The sequence below is a fragment of the Callithrix jacchus genome, chromosome 16, assembly GCF_049354715.1.
Source record: "Callithrix jacchus isolate 240 chromosome 16, calJac240_pri, whole genome shotgun sequence".
Classification (NCBI taxonomy): Eukaryota; Metazoa; Chordata; class Mammalia; order Primates; family Cebidae; genus Callithrix; species Callithrix jacchus.
The window spans coordinates 5917043-5931920 of NC_133517.1; the positions used below are offsets into that span (position 1 = coordinate 5917043).

General features: G+C 41.4%; 1 protein-coding gene across 17 annotated transcripts in view; it reads left to right on the forward strand.

The window, feature by feature from the left end:
• Positions 1-223: 223 nt before the first annotated feature.
• The window catches only part of CLXN (calaxin), a 33128-nt gene continuing 18473 nt past the window's right edge, over positions 224-14878 (forward strand). For 6 of the 17 annotated variants that reach the window (XR_013528236.1, XR_013528232.1, XR_013528237.1 and 3 more), the window contains exons 1-6: positions 224-395; positions 4370-4525; positions 5202-5306; positions 5961-6112; positions 6657-6769; positions 10285-10370. Coding sequence is in view for 6 of the 17 variants with exons in the window: in XM_078353534.1 (XP_078209660.1) it covers positions 338-395; positions 4370-4525; positions 5202-5306; positions 5961-6112; positions 6657-6769; positions 10285-10370; positions 10698-10750 (723 nt within the window). In the remaining 11 variants the exon portion in view is untranslated. Of the gene's footprint in view, positions 396-4369; positions 4526-5201; positions 5307-5960; positions 6113-6656; positions 6939-10284; positions 10371-10453; positions 11647-11679; positions 11722-14878 lie in introns of those variants that run through there. The other 11 variants (XR_013528238.1, XR_013528240.1, XR_013528239.1 and 8 more) reach the window with 9 other exon arrangements.

Below are 14878 nucleotides of genomic sequence, written 5' to 3' on the forward strand. Positions count from 1 at the left end.
TTTAAACCCCAAAGTCAGCATCAGACTTCAGCCCACGAAGCGCCCGGCTGGGACCCTGCCTGCAGCACCGCGCACCCGGGACCCAGAGCGCGCAGAGGCGGAGCCAATGGGCGGGGCCCGGCTGTTGCCATGGTCACGTCGCGGGCAGCCTGGGAGCCAATCGGCGGCGGGCAGAGCTGTTGTCATGGCTACACCGTCTGTTAGGGCCGCGCACGCGCTCGTTGACGGAGACCTCACCCCTTTGCCCCAGCCCCAGGGCTCGCGGGCTTCCCGCGAGGGTCTCGGCAGCCGAGCGCCCCGAGATCCCCGCCGCGGCCCGATTCCGTGGGCGCCAGGCATGAACCGCAAGAAGCTGCAGAAGCTGACCGACACCTTAACTAAAAATTGCAAGCACTGTAAGTAAGAATCTAGTGCTGGACAAGACGAGGCTCCTGGGCCGGGCCTGGACCCCATCCGGTGCTAAGGGCCGCAGTTGTGCCCGCTTCCCGCAGCCCAGGCCTCTGTGGGCTACCGCCCCTCCACCCCCGCCCCTTATGCAGAAGCAGGGAGGGAATCCCGGGGTGCTAGCTCCTTGGGTTTGGCTCCAACGCCCAGGAACTTAGGAACCCAGGCCCACGCTTCTAGTGCTACCTACACTCCCACACATGCACTTCTCCAAGCCTCTTCTTTTACATGATAGAAACTTGTGGTGTTAGCCTAAGGGAGGTGTAAAATAAATGCTAAAACCCACTGGTCTTAAGAAAAGTAGCACCCCGGACGTAGATCGTACACCCACCTTGCTTTCTAGCTCGCACATATACCCGCAGGTCTAAGTTCTGGAAGCTTGCCAAGAGACCCACAGGAGAAAATGGTGCCCAAGCTCTGAACATCTTTAGGAGAGATGAGTTGTGTCATCTCATCTGTGCCTCAGAGCAAGGAGATTTGTTTGGAAACCAGAGTTCATGCAACTAAACAGGTGGTAAAGAATGGGTCCAGGCCGGGCGCGGTGGCTCACGCCTGTAATCCCAGCACTTTGGGAGGCCGAGGCGGGTGGATCACGAGGTCAAGAGATCGAAACCATCCTGGTCAACATGGTGAAACCCCGTCTCTACTAAAAATACAAAAAATTAGCTGGGCATGGTGGCGCGTGCCTGTAATCCCAGCTACTCGGGAGCCTGAGGCAGGAGAATTGCCTGAACCCAGGAGGTGGAGGTTGCGGTGAGCCGAGATCGCGCCATTGCACTCCAGCCTGGGTAACAGCAGCGAAACTCAGTCTCAAAAAAAAAAAAAAAGAAAGAAAGAAAGGGTCCAAACTTTAGACTCCCACTTTCCAGTGGCCCGTGGTGTTGAAAGATAAAGGAGGCTTTCAACCCAACGGTACTGCCTTACTGAAGGCGCCTGCTCTAACCCAACGGTACTGCCTTATTGAAGGCGCCTGCTCTAACCCAAGGGCACTGCCTTATTGAAGGCGCCTGCTCTAATCTCGCATTTGAAAGGGTGGTCCTAGAATTTCATAGGAGATGTTGAGATTCTATTCAGATTGAAAAACAGAATTGCACTTGAGCAAGGGAAGCCGTGGATATGGTTGAGACGAGGAAGATATTGCCTGTCGAGCAAACTTAGAAGTTGTGTGCTGATTGCAAAACTGCTCGCCACTTGAAGAAGCAGAAGCAACTGGTCTTTGAGCAAAGACCTGGGTTGCTCAAAGAAGAAGCAATAAACCTGTTGATGTAGTTTTAGAGAGTGTGAGATCTAGTGCATTCGAATCACCATTAGTATCTGATTAATAACTGGTAAGAAATGCTCTCTTAGTGGGATGGTGGCATAAATGAACGTTATGGTGTGTATAAGCATCTTACAAATTTTAGGCAAAATATCCTGTAATTTAAGGTATTATTATGACTTATACTCCGATGAGAGTTTTGTTCTGTTATTGTTTTTCTTAAAACACTTTCATTTCTGGGAGAAAAATAGGTATTGTTGAAACATCTAGTAAACATTTTTGATAAATATTCAAAAACAATGCAATTGCTGCTGTACACAATACTGATTTTGTCCCTTTCCTTAAGTTTGAATTTATTTAGTTTCTGTTCAGTAAATTTGAATGCATTGCAAACAATCATTCTCTGAACAATCAAAAGGTGAGTGTATATTTCAAAAGATGAGTAAAAATATGGCAGGAAAAAGTCTACTCCTTTGATTTTTTCTTTACATAAAACAATTTTAATGAGCCTTACAAACTTAGATGATTATTAAAGTCTATAGAAAGAGTTACAAGTCATGGGTATTATAATAATTTTAGATTTCCTTGAACAGAAGAAGTTTCCCCTAAAGTCAAATTTTGTTTTAGTTCCAAGACAATAGAGCTATCAAGATTCAATGATAAATTTTGTAGAATCAAAGAAGAGTAAAAGATCTTAAGAGGGCATCTAGTTCATGCACCATTCTGCAGATATGTTCTGCAGGACGTATTTAGAGCATTCCAAGAAGATGAAAATCTCTTCTTGAATTTTCTTCAGTTTCATTTAATATTGTATTCCAGAATTTAAGAAATATTTAGCAATTAAAGTTTTCTTATGGCTAACCTTTGATCCCTTGGGTAACAAATTAAACTGATTTTTAAAAAGGTTTTATTTCAGCTGAGACAGAAAAATGGCTAAGCAACATCCCATCTGCTAGCATTTTATATACATGAACAGAGTGCATCGTTCTTCCCGCAGGCTTTTCTTCCCCAACCACTAACAGCTCTTGCTTTCTCAGAAGGGTGTGGTGTGTGTGTGTTTACATACATGAAATTTACTATTTGGACCATTTTAAGTGCTTAGTTCCATGGCATTAGTACATTCCCATTGTTCTGTTTCACTCTGTTCTGCTTCCATCACCACCATCCACTTCCAGAACTTTTTCATCGTCTCCAACAGAAACTCTACCCATGAAACACTAACTCACCATCCCCTCCTCCTCCTGGCCCCTGGCAATCACCATTCTACTTGGTCTCTATGAATCTGACTACTCTAAGTACCGCATGTACAAGGAATCATACAATATGTGTCCTTTTGTGTCTGGCCTATTTCACTTAGCATAGTGTCCATAAATGTTCATTTATCTGTTGAATTTTCTTCCTTTTCACGGCTGAATAGTAGTATTTTATTGTATAAATATGCCACATCTTGTCTGTCCATCCCTCCATTGATGGACTCTTGCGTCTGTCTTTTGACTGTTCTGAATAATACCACTATGAACATTGTTGTACAGGTTCCTGCTTTCAGTTCTTCTCGGTATGTACTCAGGTAGAATTCCTGGATCATACAATAATTGTGTTTACATTTTTGAGGAACCATCCTAATGTTTTCCACAGTGACAACAGCTGTTTTTAAAATCATAACCATTATATTATTTCCTACTATTTATTTACTGAATCCTTTTTTTCCCAGAGTTTTCAGTATTTCTCTTTAAGCATGGTTCTCAAAACCAGAAATCCCACAAAAGCCCATACTGACCTCTAAGATGAGGCGTGCTTTTTCCATTCCTAGATGCTGTCTTCTGTTACACGCACACACACAGGTTTTGTCCTTGTTTTCTTAAAATGCTCAATCATAGTTCTGCCTGGTTTCAAAACAAATTTTCCCCAACTTTCGCTCATACTTGGTATTTGGGCTTTTATATTTTCAAGACCAAGCAATAACCCTTCCACCTACATTCTCAAATGGGAATTGGAACACAAATAATCAGCTCGGTATTTATAACCATGGTTCTTTACACAATATGTGTATGAGCAAGCATCTGTGTGTATATATCCTTTAAAAAAATTTCTTTCCTCCCAACAATTACTGAATAGTTGCATATTAATTTTTACATAATCCTCAACAAGAGCCATATTGGGTGCTAGACTATACTGTAAAGCTTTTTTTTTGAAAAACTAGTGACTCTGGTTTCCAAAATCTGGCTTATGAATCCATGAAGGCTAAAGTGAAATGAAAATTGTTACCTACTTTTCATGAAACTGACATCTATTTCCAGGGAAAAGAAGTTGTAAACTCATGAATGCCAATAAACACTGGGAAAAAGTTACCATTCTTAAACCTTACCATTCTTATTTTGAGTCATATTTCTACCAGCCTTGTAGAGTTTAGAATCCTACACCACCATCATTAGTCTAATAACTTAGCTAATACTGTCATATTTTTCCCCTAAACGTGGGAACTCCTGTTTGGAGGGTGTGCTACTTCTATTTCTATTAAGGGTCATGAATCTCAAAACAAGAGAGTCTTCTATTGACAATTACCTATTTGATGTCTTTTATGTTGTTTGTAAACTTATTAATGCAAAATTTAAGTTAGAGCTTAAAGATTAAGGATTCATTTTTGTTATATCTGTTTTATTCTTTCAGTTAATAAATTTGAAGTGAACTGTCTTATAAGGCTTTTTTACAACTTGGTGGGAGGAGTAGAGAGGCAAGGTCTGATTATTGGACTGGATCGTAATGCCTTTCGAAACATCCTGCATGTGACGTTTGGAATGACAGATGACATGATTATGGACAGAGGTAAGAGACACAGGAGATTCAAATTGGCCAAATCCAGCCATAACTGAAAAAAAAAGTTTTGGCTTTTGGACATCCTCTTGGTAGGAAGCTTAGTGTTTTGCATTCCCTGTGCCACTGGAATATACAAATTTAATTTTGAAAAGATCATAGAAAAGAGGTAATATTTGGCTTTATTTTGTGTATTTAAGAAGAAGGCAGAGTCATGTTGACTAACTACCTTTCCCTTACTTTATATCAGAAAACCCAAAGCATTTCTATTTATACTCAATAAAACTAATAAATAGAATAGTTTTTAAAGGACATTTAAATTATTTACATCTTCAGTGACAAGATATAATTCTATGCAACATGTAATGACTTGAGTAACAAAAAGAGTATTTTATTTATATTAGTATTTAACTATCTCATTAACATGACCAACATATCTATTATTAATGATTAATACATTTAGGCATTGAGAACTGTATTCATTCCCACGAAAACATTTTAAAAATTGAATGTTTAATAAAAGAGTTTCATGATATGAAGATGTCTTAGTTTCCTCTTTGTCAGATGAGAATATTGGACCGCACAAGCCGAAGTGTTCTCTTAGTTTTAAAAGTGAGTGATGCCAGTGTAGATGCTTCACCGAGTTACCATGCAGCACAGGTGTTACATTTCACCTCTCTCCCTTTAGTATTCCGAGCTTTTGATAAAGATAACGATGGCTGTGTAAACGTATCGGAGTGGGTTCATGGATTATCTCTGTTTCTTCGCGGATCTTTGGAAGAAAAAATGAAATGTAAGATTGAGGTTTGTCCTAAGGGTCTGCACATTGTGAATTACATATCTAAGGCACTTAAACCAGTGTCCTTCAACCCCGCCAGTAAGCCAGTGAAGTGGGTTTGTTGGTTGGCCGGTTAGTTGATTTGGATCCCAGTAGCCTGTTTTATGGAGTGAATTCAAGTCAATGAAATATGGAAGAAAGTTAATAAAAAGAAATATCAAGTCATTCCAAGGAGTAATTTATGCCAAGGAAGACTCCATAGGCATTGCTACACATGCTAATTGTGTACATACACATTTATATATTAAGCTTTTGACAGATTTCAGTACTGGAGAATATTGATGCAAGTGTTCTTATTCTTAATTAACTCTCAGTTAATTCTGATGAACTCTCCTTATGAGTTCAATCAGTTTTCCAAGAGTTTCAGGGTGAAGATATTGAAGTTACTGTTCGTTGGTATGCTTTTTCATACTTGAGAGTAAGGAAATGTTTTCTAAGGATTATTGAATATATCCTAGTATATATTGGCACTCACTGTGGAAATCAGGCTGCACTAAGGCCAGTAAGACTTTTACAGCATCAAGATAGAACTTGGCCCTGAAAACTTTACCAGAGAAAATATTACCTTCCTGATAGCATCAAATTCATAATTTCTTATTTTTAAAAAAGATTGCTTTGAAGTGTTTGATTTGAATGGTGACGGATTCATTTCAAAGGAGGAAATGTTTCACATGCTGAAGAACAGCCTTCTCAAACAGCCAACTGAGGAAGACCCTGATGAAGGCATTAAAGATTTGGTTGAAATAACACTTAAGAAAATGGTAAATATGGGTAATGTCAAGTTTTATATTAAAATTTGTGGGCCAGATATGAGCTAAAAATAAGAATTCAAATTATAATAATTTTCAGTTTCCTGCTTGCTTAAATAAAACACATAAATTATGCTCTTTATTATAAAATTAATAGTTCTTCTCAATTTCACCACCTAACCTCTTATTTTTCTAGCACTTCTTTTTTTTTTTTTTTTTGAGACAGGGTCTTGGTCTGGGTCACAGCTCACTGCATAATCAAACTCTTGGGTTTAAGCAATTCTCCTGCCTCAGCCTCCCAAGTAGCTGGGACTAGAGGTGCACACCACCATGCCCAGCTAATTTGTTTTAATAGAGATGAAGTCTCACTATGTTGCCCAGGCTGGTCTCAAACTTCTGGCCTCAAGGAATCACCCCGCCTTAGCCTCCCAAAGTGCTATGATTGAGCCACCATGCCCAGCCTAGCACATTTAAAAAAATTGACACTTGACTATGAAGAGCATGTATTTACAGTAATCATTTTACGGGTTGCTTCACATGTTTCTCATCCCCCCAGGATCATGACCATGATGGGAAGCTGTCTTTTGCAGACTATGAGCTGGCTGTGAGAAAAGAGACTCTTCTCCTGGAGGCCTTTGGACCATGCCTTCCTGATCCAAAGGTACTGATGTGAGTTTCCCTGAACAGTAACCAAAGTAGAATGTAGAACAACCCAGGACTTCTTCGTCTGATGAGTAGTGGATCAGACAGATCCTGTCCACCCGGAGAGAATACCTTTTAAATACAGAAAGCCCACTGAAGAACCTGCTGATTCATTTCACAGTACTGCTATGGCCCAGTGAGTGCTGTGTTTCATTCTTTAACTCATTCATGTGAGAAACAATTAATGAGTTTAATGCGTGCCATAGCACAGATGAAAGGCTCAGTGGTTTTACTCAAGGGCTCACATTTTCCAGTGAAAATAATTACACAAGAGCATGATATGTATTATTATAATGATACTTAACTACTTGTATGTGCTTTGTCTATGCCAGGTGATGTTGTAAACACTAAGCCTCACATTGCCTCATTTAATCCCCATAACAACCCTGTGAAGTAGGTAGTAATATTAGCCTCATTTTCCAGGTGAGGAAACCAAGGCTTGGAGAGTTTAGGCACCTTGAGTTCACCCCCTCATTAGTGGAGTACTCTGGGTACCCTGGCGCCAGAGTCATAGAGGTATGTGTAGCGTGTTGTGGAATTTGAGAAGAGGTCATCTAAGCAGCTGTATGGGAGGACTGGTGATTGGCTGGTAAGACAGGAAGCTTATCAGAAAAACTAGCTTTCAAAGGACAAAGTAGCCAGATCAGATAGGGGAAAATGGATCAGATGGATGATGTATGCACAAAAGAGAGGCAGAGAGACAGAGAGAGAGAGAGATGGAGCAAGAGATGCAAATGCATCTGCACTGGACGAGGCTTTGGTGTGCTCGGAGGCTGGTGATGAGGCTGCAGAAGCACAGCTTGCGGAGCTTGGAGCTCAGATTTAGTCTCGAAAGTGATGAGGCATCCCTGGGAGATTGAGGCAGGCGGTGTGATGTGATACAGAAACAGTGTCACTCCTCCCAGCCCTAGCGTGTGTCTCCAGCTGCCCACGCAGCATGTCCACTTAGATGTCCTCAACACACTTTTTTACTTTTCCCCAAACTCAGCCCTCCCTGGGTCTTCGCTGTCTCAATAAATGGCAACCACATACACCCAGTTGTTCAGTCGAAACCTAGGGACCATCTTTAATTTCTCTCTTGTGACACAGTTAGCTACGCCTCCAAAATATGTCCTTGAATATAGCCTCTTCTCCACATAGCTGCTGGCCACCACTCTAAGTTAAGCCACTGTCATCTGTCCTGTAGCCTAGATCGTTAGCTTTCTGGCTTCCACTGTTGTCCCCTACTGACTTTTCTCTACACTATCCAACATGTTTTAAACGCAAATGCTGTCAGGCCCCTCCCTTGCTCAAAACCCCCCGAGGGTTCTGAAGTGGACCCAGTGGGCCCTTTCCCTCTCTCCACCGATATCTCCTGTCATCTCCCTTTTCTGTTGCTGCTGGAGCCACAGCAGCCATCTCGTGTTCCTCCTCCAAGTCTGTGCACTTGCCGCTGCCTCTGTCTAGAAGCCCTTTCCCCAGACCTTGGACCTCAGTCTCTCATCTCATCCAGTCTCTGCTCCAGTGCCACTTCCTCACGTAGCCCTGTCTTGACCATCTTAACAATCCTCCCTCTTCATCCGCTAGCCCTGCTTTCCTTCTTTGTCTTAGCAGTTTTTAAATTACCTACGTATATCTGCCTTCCCACATAGATGTCAGCTCACTGAGGCCAGGAACTTAGTTTTTGTTTCACTGTGTTTCTCCATACCCTATGTGTAGCATATGGTGTGTGTCTAGTAATGAGAGATGGATGGATGGATGGATGGATGGATGGATGGATGGATAAAGTGGGTGGGTGGGTGGATGGATGGATGGATGGATGAATGGATGGATGAGTGGATAGATGGATGGGTGAGGTGGATGGATAGGTGGTTAGATGGATGGATGGATGAAATGGGTGGGTGGATGGATGGATGGATGGATGATGTGGGAGGGTGGATAGGTAGATGGTTGGGTAAATGTATGAATGGATGGGTGAGGTGAGCAGGTAGATGGGTGGGTGAGTGGCTGGATGGATGGATGGATAGATGGAGATGGGTGGGTGTGGGGGTAGGTAGGTGGATGGATGAATGGATGGATGTGAGTGGATGAATAGATGGATGGATGGATGGATGGATGAGGTGGTTGGATAGGTGAGGTGAGTGGGTGGGTAGATGGATGGATGGATGGGTAGGTGGGTGAATGGATGGGTGGGTGAGTAGATGGATGGATGGATGGATGGATGATGAAGTGAGTCAATGGGTGAGGTGGGTGGGTAAGTGGGTAGGTTGAGGGATGGATGAATGGATGGATGGGTGAGGTAAGTAGATGGATGGTTGAGGTAGGTGGCTGGGTAGATGGATGGGTGGGTGGGTGTATGGATGGATGGATGGGGTGGATGGGTGTATGGATGGGTGAGGTGAGTGGATGAGTGAAGTAGGTGGGTAGGTAGATGGATGGGTGGGCAGATGGATGGATGAATTGATGGATGGATGGATGATGGATGGAGTGAATGGATGGGTGAAGTAGATGGGTGCGTAAAGGGATGGGTGGTTGGATGGGTGAGGTGAGTGAGTGGGTAGATGGATGGGTGGACAGGTGGATGGATGGATAGATGGGTGAGGTGAATGAATGGGTGAGGTGGGTGGGTGGGTAGACAGATGGATAGATGAGGTGGATGGATGGGCAAGGTGGGTAGGTGGGTCTGAGAAGTGCCTGATGGGAAGCTCTGAATCTCCTAATCTCCTCAGGAACTATTTCATTATTGACCTTTACCTTTATACCACATCTTCACTCTCTTCCCTCTCTAGTGAAACCTTCCCATTAGAAATTTAAAAGATTCAAAACTGTACCATCTGAAAATCAAAATGAAAGAAAGAAGGAAAGAAAAGGAGAGAACTTATCTTAATCTCACACCCATTACTTCTATTTCTTGTATAATGGTTTTCTTTCTCAAAGCCTAGTTTCTCAAAAGAATTCATTTAAAATCTAACTATCACTTCTTCCCATCTATCCCTGAATCCGCTAGTGCTAGGTCACCCTCCTGCCTTGTAAATAAATCCCATGAATGCTCTTGGATTCTTGCCTTATTGAACCATGTCTCCCTCACCCTTGGCCCTCAGTACAGCCTTCCTGCTCCAGAAAGTGTCTCATTCCCAACCAAGACTCGGCCGTGCCCTGATTCATCCTCCTAGACTCCCAGAATCCGGCTTGTGCCTTTCCCTCCCACAGCCTTTCAGCCCTGACTGATGCTTGCCGATTCCTGACCAGTCTCTGCCACCAGGCTGGAGACTTTTGGAGCTCTGGATCAAGTGCTCTTGTTCATCTCCGTGGCCACAGAATGAAGCCCTGTGCTTGGAGTGTAGTTATGAGACCTGTCCGTGAGACACCCAAACACCAGACATTCGCGATGCCCATCACTCAGTTATCCTGTCTCGACACACACTAAGGAGGCATACAGAACATTTTGTGTTGTTCTGCCTTTTTTGTAAATCTATACTAAATTGAGTACCTTTTTTTTACAGAGCCAGATGGAATTTGAAGCTCAAGTATTCAAAGATCCAAATGAATTCAATGATATGTGAATACCTAAATGTCTATATTGTCTCAAGTGAGTAAAACAGGAGGCACATATGCATTGCTTATTTTTTTTCTATTTAGTTCAGAAAGATGATGTTGAATTGTGTGTTTCAGGGTGAAGATGAAGTTCACTTACCTATATCATTCAACATCAGTGTAAGGTGTGGTTAAAACAGATGGGAGACAAGAAGCCCTTTAATAGATGCTGGGCTTGGCAAGACAGTTAACTTTTCTAGAGATACTTTATCACATAGATTATCTGTTGAAGCACGTAACTGGCTTAAAATCTTTGGATTCATGAAATGAATGGAGAGATTATGTAATCATGAATTATTAATGCAAATATTCTGCATGTCAGAAAGAAGCTGGATGTACATTGAAAAATCATTGAAACTACTGGATTTCCTTTGAAACAATAAATAATGAAGATGGCATGAGAAGAATAAGAGTACCAATTGTGCATTGAAACACCTTTCTGGTAGGCACTGAGGGAGATCCAGAGAGATGAAACGTGTGGAAATCATATTCTATTAAAATATAATATGATTTGCATTATTGTTGGGGCTTTGCCTTAATAACCTTACTGATTGTAAGACCTGAAGGCAGGGATTTATCTCTACACGTCTTTGTCTGCCATGCCAGGCAGTCTTCTGCATATGATGGGCTGTCCGTAATTACTGCAGATTGGACTGAACACCAAAAAGTGCCACGAGATAAATGCAAACTCTCAGTGAGCAGAGGGAGAACGTGTGCTGAGTTTCTTAGGTTTCACGGCGAATGCATTGGCACAGCTTTCAGTGTCTCCCTGGAGTCCTTCCAGACAGTCCCAATCCCATGCCCCACTCTGTCCTGGCACCCAGTGTCCCTCCACCCTAACTCCTATGTTTTGTCCCCTTGCCACCGCCTGAGAGCACCGTGGTGCCCCCATTCCCCCACTGCCTGGGTTCCTCTTGTGTACCCCTTTATCAGGGCACATCCTAACTGTGCCCTGCTGGCTGCAACTTCCTGAAAACAGACCTGGCTGTCCCCTGCATCTGGATCCCCAGCATGTGCTGTGGGCATCCTGAGAAACCAGAGGAAGACAGGGCCAGGTTTCTGCTTTCTGCCTTCTAAGTACACAGAGTAAGCAGGGGAGAGGCGTGTTACACCATATCTGTTTTATCCTCATGTAAATACTTAGAGGCCACTTGGGATAGTAAATCTTTCTTACTACATACGCATTAAGTTTAAGTAAAAGAGAATATTGTGTGAAAAATGCACTGCTACTAATAAATGCAATAAACAATTCCATGAAATAAAAGAAAAAATATTTTACTGTGCAAATTTTTTTTATATTTTAGATCCTTACGTAGATGGACTTTGACATAATTTTTCTATTTGCAGTAAGTATAAATAATGCAACATACAATGCTTATTTATCTTTATGGGGAGATCATTGATCATTTAAAACTGTATGTGTTTAAGATACACAACTTGATGTGTTTATATTTGTATACATTGTGAAATAGTATACATTGTGAAATAATCACCACAATCAAGTTAATTAACACATACACCACCTCACATGGTTACCATTTTCTTTGTGTGTGTGTGTGTGAGCCACTCTTATCGCAAATTTCAAACATATAATACCGTGAACTAGAGTCACATTGCTGTTCATTGCATCTCCAGAACTTATTCATTTTGTGTAACTGAAACTTTGTAGCCTTTGACCAACATCCCCCCATTTCTCCCCACCCTACCACTCCCACCCCCCTGAAACCACTATTCTCTCTCCTGCTATGAGTTTTGCCCTTTTAGGTCCCTCATATAAGTGAGATCATGCAGTGTTTATTTTTTTCTGTGTCTGGTTTATTTCAATTAGCATAGTGGCCTCCAGGTTCATCCATGATGTTGGAAGTGATATAATTTCCCTCCTTCCCAAGGCAGAATGATGTGTGTGTGTGTGTGTGTGTGTGTGTGTGTGTGTGTGTGTGTGTTACTGATGGGGGGACGGGGACATTATGGTGCACTCAGGCAGTGGCATGGGGGTGAAATGTGGAGTTAGGGTAGGGGGACACTGGGTGCCAGGACAGAGGGGGGTTTTGGCAACCAACTGCAATGGACAGGGCAGGAGCTGTCTGGAAGGACTCCAGGGATACACTGAAAACCGTGCCATGTGTATATACATATACGTATTTACTTATTGTATTTATGTATATATGCATTTCACATATCCATGTATTTATTGACAGACGTTTGGGTGGTTTCCATTTCATGGCTACTGTGACGACACTGAAATACATTGAAATCTGACACAGATTTCTCTTTGTGAAATTGATTTTATTTCCTTTGGGTATATGCCTACAAGAGGTATTTCCGGATCAAATGGTGGTCCTACTTTTAATTTTTTGAGAAGTCTCTATACTGTTTTCTATACTAGCTGTACTAATTTGCATCCCCACCAGCAATTCACAGGATTCTCTGTTCTCCACACGCTTGCCACCCTTTGTTATCATTTACCTTCGTGCTAGTAGCCTCTGTAGAGGGGATAGCTGATTCTGGCTTTGGTCTGCGGATTTGATTACTGATACTGAACACTTTTTCATAGACCTGTTGATCGTTGCTATCTCTTTGAAAACTGTGTAATCAGGTTCTTCGCCCATTTCTAAATCAGGTTTGTTTGGTTTTTGTTGTTGCTATTGAATGGTAGGTGTTCTTTATATATTTTAGACATTAACCACTAAGCAAATATGTGATTTGTAAGTATTTTCTCCAGTGGTTGTCTCTTCACTGTTGATTTTGTCCTTTCCTCTGCAGATTTGCCGTTTTAGTTTAATTCAGTCTCACTTATTTTTGCTTTCGTTGCCTGTGTTTTTGACATCATATCCAAAAATCTTTGCCCAGACCAACGTCGTGAAGCTTTTTCCTCTGTGTTCTCTTCTTGTCGGTTTACAGCTGCAGAGCAACATTGAGTCTTCCATCCACTTTGAGTTGATCTTTGTATATGTTATGAGATGGGGTCCACTTTCATTCTTTTGATGTGGAACTCCAATTGTCCCAACACCATTTTGTGAAGAGACTCTCCGTTCCCTGTTGTGTATTCTCGGCACCCTTGTGGAAGATCAGTTGACTGTAGATGCCTGGATTTATTTTAGGCTTGTCTTCTGTTCCATTGGTCTGTATGTTTGTTTTTATGCCAGCGCCATGCTGTTTTGATTCCTAAAGCATTGTATTTTGAAATCAGAAAGTATGACACCTTCAGCTTTGCTCCTCTTGCTCAGGACTGCTTTAGCTATTTAGGATCTTTTCTGGTTCCATATGAATTTTAGGATTGTTTTTTCTATTTCTGTGAAGAATGCCCTTGGGATTTTGATAAGGATGGTATGGAGTCTGTAGATCACTCCGGGTAGTATGAACGTTTTAATAATATAAATTCTTCCGGTTCATGCATATTAGATGCCCTTTTATTGGTCTGTGTTCCCTTTAATTTTCTTCATCATTGCCTTTATAATTTTCAGTGTATCAGACTTTCACCTTTTTGGTTATGTTTATTATTATTATTATTATTTTGCTGCTATTAGGAATGAGTTTTTTATTGATTTTTCAGATAGCTCGTTTGTTTGTAGAAGCGTAACTGACTTTTGTAAGTTGATTCGTGTCCCGCAGCTTTATGAAATTCACTGACTGGCTCTAACAGTGTGTTGTTGTTGTTGTTGTTGTTGTTGTGTCTGTAGGATCTTCTACATATAGGATGATGCTGTTGGACAATGGAAGTGATTTACTCCTTCCTGTCTAACGTGGATGATTTAATTTACTCCTTCCTGTCTAACGTGGATGATTTAATTTACTCCTTCCTGTCTAACATGGATGATTTAATTTACTCCTTCCTGTCTAATGTAGATGATTTAGTTTACTCCTTCCTGTCTAACGTGGATGATTTAACTTATTTTACTTGTCTAATTGCTTTGGCTAGAACTTCCAGTGCTATGTTAAGTAGACATGGCAAGAATGAGCACCATTTCTACCAGATATTTGACAGAAGGTTTTTTTTTTAATTTTAATAATGATTTTAGCTGTGGACTTTTTACACATGGCCTTTATTGTGTTGAGGTAAATTACTAGTGGACTTATTTGGTTGAGATTTCACTGTAGGCATTTATCATTGTAAACTTTCCTCAATGCTACTTTCGCTGCCTTGTATAACTTTTGTTGTATTGCTTTTGTTTTTGTCTTGAGATAATTTTTAGATTCCCTTTGGTTTCCTCTTTGAACAAATAGCTGTTCAAAAATGTGTGGTTTAGTTTCTGTATATTTGTGAATTTGCCCATTTTCTTACTGATTCCTAGTTTCATTCTCTAACTGTTGGAAAAGATACTTGGAATGGTTTCAGTCTTCTTAAATTTGTTAAGATTTGTTTCGTGACCTCACATGTGATCTAACCTAGAGATATGACATGTATGCTTGAGAAGAATGCATTATTTTGTTGTTGGATAGAAAGTTCTGGACATGTCTGTTAGGTCTTTTTAGTCTGTGGTGCTGTGCAACTCATCTGTTTAC